This window comes from Musa acuminata, unplaced genomic scaffold (genome assembly GCF_036884655.1).
Source record: "Musa acuminata AAA Group cultivar baxijiao unplaced genomic scaffold, Cavendish_Baxijiao_AAA HiC_scaffold_1104, whole genome shotgun sequence".
NCBI classification, from domain to species: domain Eukaryota; kingdom Viridiplantae; phylum Streptophyta; class Magnoliopsida; order Zingiberales; family Musaceae; genus Musa; species Musa acuminata.
The window spans coordinates 768,752-779,156 of record NW_027021317.1 but is presented as its reverse complement, the minus strand read 5'-3'; the positions used below and the strand labels follow the sequence as shown (position 1 = coordinate 779,156).

Here is a 10,405-nt window from a genome sequence, read left to right as displayed (position 1 = left end):
TTAAAGTCCACAATAGTTATTACTTAATCACGATCCTAAGAACATAAGATGATTGGACTATTTATTTATCATTATTGGAATCATTAACAAGAAAAGCCCAGTAATAGTTAATCTATAATAACATAAGTTTCAAGTTTAATAAAATAGGCTGCTAAACAAGGCAGCATATAGCTCAAGTTAATCCATGAAATCCTATGCCTAAAAAAAAAATAAATGGCTAGTTAAGTAGATCGTATTTTACTATTAGCTTCTAAACACGTTCAAAGTCAACAAATTGAGTGTGTGAAAAGTACATAAATGTGGGATGTCAAAGATGGGAAATCACATTTTAATTAAAAGAGAAAAAAATAAGCAATAACTCAAAGAACATAACCACATGTGGCACTCATATGAAAGACAAAAGCCAGGATTCCTACGAGAAGTGAAAAGATCAAAAAATAAGGAGAATCGAACATGTGCTTAAGTTCATATGGCTTCAAGCATCTTTTCTTGTTTTGTTGTCAAAGTAGGATAAACTAGCTGTGCAGATCTTCAATCCAAAAACTGTAAACATAACCCTTAACAGACCCGAGAGTAATCATACGTTTACATGCAAGAATTTACACGCAGCACAATGTAAGATCAATCAACTCGAGGAAACCTCACAATTAAAAAAATGTTAATATTTATACATATGATTCACATGGGAGGCACCTTAAAAGTCTACAATAATTTTGTACAGAATGTATGCTCAATCTTCCAGTTCTTCCTTATCAGTGCTGATCAGTTTCAGTCTAATTTTTATTAACAGTAGTAGCATAACCATACAACAAAAAGTAAATAAATAAACACAACAAAATTCTATAAAATAAGACATGAGAATGTCACAGGAGATACTCATGAAGCTGGCAACACTAATTTTCCATTGTAAGTCAGAGATCTTTTTCTATATATGTAAACTAATTGCAGTTGAAGTTTTAGAAGATCTAAGTCAAGCATATGTGCATACAAGGCTAGTTACATATTATCCCCTTGGTTAGTTACCTTTAGCATTATGATCCCTACACTTTAAAAAGTTACATTTGTATCCCTATAATTATGAAAGTGAAACATCTATATCCATTTATTTTAACGTCATCGGTTTTGCCAACAAAAACACGAAAATAAAGGGCAAAAGCATAATTTTAATATTCTAGTCGGTAGTGGCCGACGACGACGACAACGCCACTAGGGCCACGGATGGCTACTGTGAATGAGGAAGGCGACGACGAGAGATGAGGGTCGCTTTGCATTCACGTCGACACCGACGCAGTTGCCGAGCAACCCTTTCGCCTCTCTGCATCTGCATCGATAGCCCTTTCGTCGCTCGAGAACTGCGTCGGCGCCGTCACAGTTGTTAAGCGACGCCGCTCTGCATCTACGTCAACATTGACGTAGATAGTGGTGGCCGCCTTGCTACTGACCCGTTGGGCAAATTACTTGACCCGAAGCTAGGGTTACTGGAGCTCCTACCGCTCCCCCCGCTAGCGTATTAGTTTCGGCATGAGCATAAAAAAGGGGAGATAGAGGGCTCGTCGAAGGAGGAGTTTTATTCGCTATAGTTGTCGTTGACCGGAAGGGAATCTCTGAAAGGAAGTGAGCGGTTGCCGAGCTCCCAACGAACATATACAACGATGATAGAAAAATATGGGTCTTGAAATTCGACGCTGATTATGCCGTCAAACTCGTTGTCGACGTAGTTGCCAAACAACTTTCACCTCTCGTCATCGCTCTCCTCATCCACAATAACCATCTGCGACCCTCAATAGCACCGTCGTCCGCTACTACCGACATCGTCCATCATCACCAACTGAAACATTAAAATCATTTTTTTACCTTTTATTTTCATGTTTCTGTTGATAAAACCGATGATATCAAGGTAAATAAATCTAGATGTTTCACTTTCGTAATTATAGAGATGTCAATATAATTTTTTAAAGTATATGGAGCGAGATCCTAAAGGTAAGGGTAAAATGTAATTAACCCGTGCATACACCATATCATCTCTTTCATCAAAAGAATAAAAAGGACCGTAAAGTGACTCACATGATGATGTCCTACAAGCGATGACCTTGAACATCGCAGGGAGAGGCATCCAGAGCCGCTTCTCTGCCAGCAAGCGATGCCGGGCCATGATCTTGCCCTACTGCGGGAAATCCTTGAGTTCGGCGAGATCCCTGCCCATGTCGTGGATCAGGGACTCGACCTTGGGCCTGAAATTATTCTCGATGCTGAAGGTGAGCAAACCGGGCGAGCGGAGCACCATGCTACGGGTCTCCTCGTGGGAGAAGCCAAGGCCGCGGAGGTAGTCGAGCTTGGGGAGGAGGGCGTCCTCCACGCTGGAGACGAGGAGGAGAGTGGTGCGGCGGCGGCGGCGGCGGCGGAGGAAGTGGAGGGCCGGGCGTAGCTCTTCCGATACGCTGGAGACGAGAAGGCGGGGGCAGAGGCCAACGGCCTTGCGGAGGTCGGGCAAGGGAATGGCGACGGGGGCGATGAGGAAGCGGAAGACGGGGAGGGGGTGGGCGCCGGGGTCGCAGGTGAGCAGGGAGGCGTCCATGGTGAAGACGCGGGCGACGTCGGGGGTACGAGGCCAAAGGAGTGGAGAGAGTCGGCCGAGGCGCGTAGCGCGGAAGGGGGGGGCGAGCGGAGGGAAGGGTTGAGGGCGATGGCGCTGGCTCTGGCGCGGGAGGAATCAACGCCGAGGTCGTTCTCGATGTAGAGAAGCTTCTCGCGGAATCGAAGGCCGGCGACATCGGAAGAGGCCGGGGAGACGAGAAGGGCAGGCGGGAGAGGACGAAGAGGAGCGAACCCGGTTGTGCGTATGACGGAGTCGGGATTGTGGGTATAAGGTTGCAGATAAGTAGCTTGGGAGGAGGAGGAGGAAGAGCGGAGCGTTATATCCTTCGTAAAGGCGGGCGGCGGGAGGAGAGCGTCACCGCCTCCCATCTTCATCTTTCGCCATCGCCTTTATATACACCCGTGTGGAAATCCACAGTATACATACAGTATGTCTTTGATTTAGAAGAGATTATACTCATAGTTAACTGGGCTTCTACTAAAAATATTGTTCCGTCCACTGAACAACCCACGACAGCATACAACCTTTCCACAACCCATCACCCGACGCGTCTCACCTTGTAACCCACTTGGAAGTCCTCCCCGAACCAGAAAGCGACACCTACCCCGTCATACAGCTTCATCAACCTTCCGGTCCGCGGTAGGATCCAAAAGGTCACATAGTAATCGGAGGCCATTCCACAGCATGAATGGGGGTCAAATCCATGACATCAAGTACTACAAGAACACTATTTATAAGCAATTCCGTAGACATGAGGGCTAAAGAGAGGAACCGTCCGCAGGAACGCAGCTTGAAGGCTGACTCTGGAGAAGCCAGCTTCAGAAATCTGCTTCCCTGTTTCCCTTGTGAGATGACACCCATCGGAAACAAACTGCTGCAGAGGATCAACAAGTCCTTGCATGAACCGAAGCAGCGAACCATCTGCACAAGCAGTACAATTATCACCCCAAAAAAAATAAACAGATCTTGTTTTCTTTTCTCTTCATGTCGAGTTCCGAAACGCAATAGAAGGAAAATTATCTGAAGAATAAAGTACCTCGTGCTGCAACATGTTCGATGAAGACGTAGAGACCGCCAGGCTTCAATACTCTTTTTACTTCTGTATGAAATCGTTTTAGATCATTATGGCACAAAAAAAACACGAAAGGCAGACGATACGAATGAGGTTATAAACATTTTTGTAGTTTCAGGAGCAAAATTCAGCAAAGTGGGCGCAGTCACCAATTTCTATCGAACCAAAGTGTTTATCGTATTGCTAAGAACTCGATAAGGTTTCCGTATGTCTATTAGGTTGGCCAAACTAGATTAACTACCTACTGCAAAAGAAACTATATTTATGAATCAACCAAATGATGAGCTTGGTCATATCATCATGAAGCTGGGTCCGTGACCCATGTAGTCTGTCATCAGGTTAATTTTTTGCTATCATCACAATTACTTGAACTGGGAAGTTTTTCAAGCCACTAATATCCAGGTATTCATGCAACCTTAGACACACAGGTGAAGGGTCTAATTCCATGATCAGAATGCATGAAGCATGGATTGCAATTTAGACAAACTTACATTGGGCAAATGTCGATCATTTCGTGTGGATCTTTAGTGACATGCAAAAGAAGATGTAAAACATATCAGAAATAAAGGACAGGGGAATGTTTAGAACCTCTTAGTGTCATCGCGACATCGCTGACAGAACATAATACCAGAGTCCCAATCACAGCATCCATGGTATTATCCCTTACATCTAAAGCTTCTCCGACCTACAAAATAACAAAGACCTGTAGTCCGTCGAGAAACTTTAATCCTTAACCTGAAAACACATCTATGCATTTAAAAATCAAATCTTCATAAATATTTTAAGAAATCATAACAATCTATACAAGGGAATGCAAAACATGTAACTACCCTTACATTCCCAAATATTTGAGTTTGGAATATGAAATTAAGTGTAGCAAAAAGCGAATGATTTCGCATTCTAACTGTTTTAGCTGGTGACCAGACTAATACAGAGAGTGAAGATAATTACATAAATTAGTAAATTACACACATGGATATAAGTTAATAATCAATTTACTTCTCCTAAGCTAAATATTACGGCATTTCCATAACAAACTAGTATAAGGAACAGATATGCTTGATTTTGGATGTAAATTGCATTCCAAGGTTCATTTCTATGAAATTTTACATTTAATCATGCAAATAGCACACAGGCTTACGTGGCACCATGTCGAATTGTTGGCATCCAGAACTTTAGAAACTATACATAAACTCAAGAAAACAAGAAACCGATAGTTCTTACAGCTGTATCACCAAAGGAAGCAACACCAAATAGTTTCGTTCTGCTAACAGTATAATTAACTGAGATGCTGAATACCTTCAACCTATAAAAGGATCATTTAGAGCTAATGCTTTAGAACTTACAAAAGCAGTACTAGAATAGAATGCTCATCAATGAAAAGACAAAAAGATACCGTATGTACAAAACTAGGAGCGGACCGGTCATTAGTAACATTTAGCAACGGCTTTCGTGAAAGCTAAAATGCAATAACAGGATTTAAAATAAACAAAAGAGCGATTTGAAATAGTTGATTATGCCAGCTAGTATAAGCTCAGGCACCTGTTACCATATTTAGATCAACAGATACCAATAAAATATGAAGTTACTAATGTTTGGTGATAGGAAGATAATTTTTGATAAGACATAAGAGGACATCATACCCCTCTAATGAAGCTGAAATTTGTTGATTGCAGCCCAGCAGCTTCTGCTGATGCTCGCGCATATTTCTCCATCTGTTTATTAGGATCCACACCGATGACGTAGCGATCACCAGCACCAACATAATACTTGAGATTAGGACCAGTGCCAATGCCTAGTTCTAGCACTTTTTCAACTTTTCCTGTCAATTGAGGAAAGAGCTTTTCCTTGTATGTTGCAACCTTCCAAAACATGCAAGAAGGCAAATACACATTAGTTGGGGCGAAGCAAAAAACCAACAATTGAAGCATTTTCCAAAACAATATTAATAGAAAGAAAGTTCAAACAAATCTGCTTGAGTCTAGATACAGCACAATTCTTAGCTGTAGGATATTGCAAGATGATCATCCTGTGGAGATATGAAGGGGTTCTTTGACATTAGATGCTACAAAAAGTTGAGATCTTTACTTACAAGAATGTTGAGCTCAGGAAAGATAAGTATGTACATTTAGAACATATAATCAGTGATTGAGTAACACCATCGCATATTAGGGAAGTAGAGTCGTATATAATTAACAAAATCTTAATAGAAAAAAGCAAAAAAAAGGACAATCAGAAGCATACAGCCTTGTAAAAACACATTAAAGCAAACAGGAGTAGAATCGATGCACCATGATTAACTAAACATAATGAACCAAACATGTTTTATACACCAAACAAAAGGCACTTGAGAAGACAAAGAACACAATAAAGGAAGAAGATTGTTGTTGAGCTTTGCTGCTCCAACAAGTATCAAATAAGTTGACACCATATATTTCAGTTCTCTCTCTCAAATTCATACTACATCCTCGAGCAGATCTTTATGAGTTCACCTGAATCACTTCAGTTAATTTTCCAGTTAAGAACATGTGTCCCAAAACAGTTACTTTTTCCAGCATATTTTTTCTGCAAAACTCTATCATGGATATAAGCCTTGTTCTTCAGGACAAAATCCTCAATGAGATAGCTCTGCTTCAGCACACTACTGGTTTAACACATATGATTGGTTAGCTTCTTAATTTAGCAGCCCACAAACACTCTACCGCAACAAAATTTCTTGAAAGCATTCATGTGATCTACAACTGACCTCAGCTTCGTAGCTTCTCATGCTCTTCTCCATGGCTTGGGCGTAGATCTCCTCATACCAATCCGGCCTCGGAGGATGAATCCTCTCGACGGTTGCCTACAACCAAAGAGAAGAAGAAACATCTGATGATCGTGATGACAGACTAAGACGCGGGTTTAACATCTCACGGCTGGATCCGAAGAGAGGCCCGAGGCGAGGGAGGTGGAGGGAAGAACGGGCAGCAACGCCGTCGAAGCTCCCAGGAGGAGGAGGCGCCTCTTGCCGACGCAAAGGCGGCACGGGCAGAGTAGGGCTTCTGCTCCGGCGGACGGCGTGACTGAAGGAGCTCGAGATATGGCTCTCCAGGCAGGGCGTGGAGCAGGGGCGGTGTGTCGCGCGAGCCGCCGCAAGAGGCTCCTCCTCTGGGCGGCGTTTGGCGTCGGGGATTGGGTTGGACCGGTGACGAGTACAGAGAAAACATGGCCGCCGCTAACCGTCTGCATTCCTCTCTCTCTCTCTCTGCGATGAAAGGGTCGAAGAGTGGTGTCCATTGGGTCAACTTCATTCGTGTCTTAAGTCGAAACCGTCGGAGATAATTGTCGTCAAAATGAACCAGATCATGTTGTGCAATGTTGTGCCACGTGGACTAAGTGGTGTGTTCAATGCGAACACTCCGATCTACGAGTCTGGCCGCGAGCCACGCCAAATCTATTATGTTGCAATAATAGGTTGGATAATAAGAATATTGAAAGTAAACCAAAATATTCATAAAGAATAGGGAACATCATAAAAGAAAATATTAAAAAAGCTAACAAAAATCTTTTGTTCGTCTCCATCTTCTCCTATTATTCTTATTACAAATAAAAAAATATTATATATATATATATATATATATTGATTTGTATGCTATGAACTGTTTTGGTCATACAAACGTACAACACATATTTCTAGGTCATCTGCATACCTTTTCTCCAGCTTCTTCTAATCATCTCAGACGAAGTACCATTCCCTTTGATGGCATTTGGCAACCTCTATACTGTAATCCAAACTCTTTAATGACCAACCCCTGCTGTGCCCATGACTGCTACATCAGCAACGGGGGTCTTCACCATCAGATGCCATCAAGCTTCTCAACACACACACACACACTCTCTCTCTCTCTCTCCCCGTTATGTTGTCATAGTTCATCTGGTATGTCAAAGTCGATGGAGTTAGGCAGGAATGGAGTGTGACGCTTGGCTTAGCTATCATCACCTTCAAGGCATGAAGTTACAGCAGAGTACGTACCAGCAAAAAAAGAACTGTGGCATGCATGTGGTACGTGTCCGGAGCTCATTCTCCAACATACACCATGAGTGCCTGAGGAGAGAGTCTCGTGGTACGCCATGTTTGGGAGACGAAAACCTTTATGTATGTCAGGCAAGAGGTGACTAACTTTTCGTAGGTTTCGACTGCAATGCACTGTCAAATCCTACCAAACCTTCATAAAAACCTAGCTGACCTCTATCTTCCTCCATTGGTACTACTCCGAGCTAGACGACCATCTTTATAAGCTCCTCCTTCCGAAGCCCAACGCTACCCCCCCCCCATTCGTTAGCTTCTCCTATGAAAGTTCCCACAGTCCAATGGGGATCTCCCTTGCTGTTTTGAGCAATGATGCCTCGTGTTGGGGTAAGGAGCAGTAGATGCATTCCTTGACTCTTTCCTGTAGTTGGCACGCTCATCTGAGGCCCTGCATGCGAGGATGAGGTCACACTGTGCAGCCAAGGATGACTTGCCGGCAGGCTTCGGTGCATGTACGTATGAGAAAGCCGGCAAGTCGTTTTTGGCTACATGTTTACCTCTTCCTCTCATGCTGGACCAAAGATGAAGAAGAAGAAGAAGAAGAAGAAGAAGAAGAAGAAGCATGCGATGAAACAGAGACTGAAGTTGCTTTCTTCGCTGCAGGTTGCATTGCTTGCATCCTTTTCACTCTCCATTGTCTTCCACATAAATCTGTATCATGTGGCTGTTACTGTTGAAGGACCGAGGGCCATTCAAGTGGGAGATTACCAGAAGTCCTTGGAGGTACTCTGCGTTGTGAATGCCCCCATTGACTGAGCAACCAAAGGACAGATGAATTCTGCAGCGGGTGGACCTTCCTACAGTTTGAGATCCAATGGAACACTGTTGCTTCGCATTCTTCGGTGCTCTGTATTGATTGCCTGTGATTGTAACAGTGAAAGTCATGTGTTCTACTTTAAACTTCGATCATTTGCGTTGCATGCAAGCAGAAAACTGATATCAAGCTCCGTTTCTTTCTTTTTCACTCGATTGAAGGTTTGGGATTCTCCTGTTTCGAATGAACACATCAAATCTAGTGCAGTAGGATAAAGTTTGAAGTCTGAGGTATCAGAAAACAGCATAAATGTGTTCCTTTTGGCTTGTGATCGCAATCACAGCGCAGTAGAATTTAATGTCTGAGTCTATCGAATCTAAGAAGATGTAAGCATAAAATATGTGATATGCTATATGTAATATAAAAAAATTTTATGTCAGGATTGAAATCAACATTAGATCGGATTTACGATATGTAACTTTCAATGCTATATGAAGAAGAGGAGTCGCGTGGTGTCAGAGGGAGAGGAAGCCTTCCTTAACGAAGAGGCCGCGCACGAGGATGAGGAGGCTGAGGGTGATGCACTGTAAGTAGGCGCACAACGGCACCGCCACCCCAACGCACCCGATCAAGAACCCGTTCAGGTTCCGATCGTCCATCTCCTCTCTCTCTCTCTCTCACTCTCTCTCTCTCGATCTGCATAGACTATTATAATTGTAAAAAGCAAGTTGTACAATGATATAAAATATATAGTAAGCATAAAATATTGACATATAAAGTGCTACATCATAATAAAAGGACTTACTCAATATTATCATATAGATAAAATGATAAAATTAATAATTAGTGCAAAATAGTTTTGCATTTTGCAAAATACTTGTGTGAGATATAGATTGAAAGAGGACTATGACAACAATAGTTTTACATTAATAAGAATTTAAAAAGTCCTATTACATATAAACTTTGAGTTAAATCGACATCGAATCTAATATATGTTAATCCAAACCAATTTAGCATAGGCTAATTATCATTGATTTCAAGGCAGTATCAAAACTAATATCCATAAAAAAAATATATAATCAACTTAAAAGCAAAAAAGCTACACATAAATAGTAAGAGATATTAGGAAATATTATGTTAGATAGAGATAGAAAGAGTCCCATCACCCATAATCTAAGCTTAAATTTCTATGTTGAATTGGTATTATATTTTTGTTTCTAAAAGAAAATCTATTATGTCGCATAGATAATTCTTTCTTACTCGAATTTATCATTACGTCTTAGATTAGCTACATACTATCTGTTATCCGATTCATTAATTTAATTAAATTTAAAATACTAATTCAAAATATATAAACTCGAATTAATAATAATAATATCCTTATTAAACTAACTATTATATGTAAATCTAAATTTTTACCTTATACAAAACTAAATCGAGATATCAAATACAAAGTATAAAGGTCATTTGTACAGATAAGAGGAATTAAAGAGGGCTACCCCAATGTCTCATTTAGTCTTTGGCCCTTTTCAGTCCTTCAATCTGGGAGGTGACATATATGACTAGTATCAGTGTACCACTTCACTGTCCTTTGGTCCTTTTTAGAACTTCCTCTCTTCTTTTACCATGGTAGACAATCTATCTATCTTTTCACATCCCTCAGGTCAATTGATCACTTTCACTCTCTCTCTATCTCTAGAAATAAGTGGAGTGCTTGCTGTTCTTGAGCTCTTCCACTGCTCCATGGCCTTCCCTAGTCTACACAAGTCCTCAACCACACTCCAACCTCATGGACAAGAAAAGAGTGAGAATTAATGTGAAGAACAAAACTATTGTTGTTGCCTTACTTGTTAAGATTAAATTAAACATGTTCCCAACTCAATTACTCATCAAATAATGAATTTAAGCTCAATC

The 10,405-nt window shown here is 41.4% G+C and overlaps 1 protein-coding gene and 1 pseudogene across 1 annotated transcript; both read right to left on the bottom strand.

The window, feature by feature from the left end:
• Positions 1 to 295: 295 nt before the first annotated feature.
• LOC135666456 (transcription termination factor MTEF1, chloroplastic-like) lies at positions 296 to 2,970 on the bottom strand (annotated as a pseudogene).
• Positions 2,971 to 3,052: 82 nt separating this feature from the next.
• LOC135666455 (uncharacterized) lies at positions 3,053 to 6,946 on the bottom strand. Its single transcript, XM_065178026.1, has 6 exons — positions 6,582 to 6,946; positions 6,415 to 6,510; positions 5,312 to 5,530; positions 4,257 to 4,353; positions 3,633 to 3,695; positions 3,053 to 3,517 (listed from the first exon to the last, which is right to left on the bottom strand). The coding sequence occupies exons 1-6, from the start codon at positions 6,942 to 6,944 to the stop codon at positions 3,324 to 3,326; spliced, it is 1,032 nt and encodes a 343-aa protein (XP_065034098.1). The 5' UTR covers positions 6,945 to 6,946; the 3' UTR covers positions 3,053 to 3,323.
• Between the last annotated feature and the right edge of the window lie 3,459 nt (positions 6,947 to 10,405).

Excerpts from the sequence above, each read along its gene's own strand:
- LOC135666455 (XM_065178026.1), bottom strand. The coding sequence starts at position 6,944 with ATGGACACCACTCTTCGACCCTTTCATCGCAGAGAGAGAGAGAGAGGA. Across the intron at positions 6,511-6,581 it reads GCCTCTCTTCGGATCCAGCC|GCAACCGTCGAGAGGATTCA; the intron begins GTGAGATGTTAA and ends CTTTGGTTGTAG. Across the intron at positions 4,354-5,311 it reads ATTTCAGCTTCATTAGAGGG|GTCGGAGAAGCTTTAGATGT; the intron begins GTATGATGTCCT and ends GTTATTTTGTAG.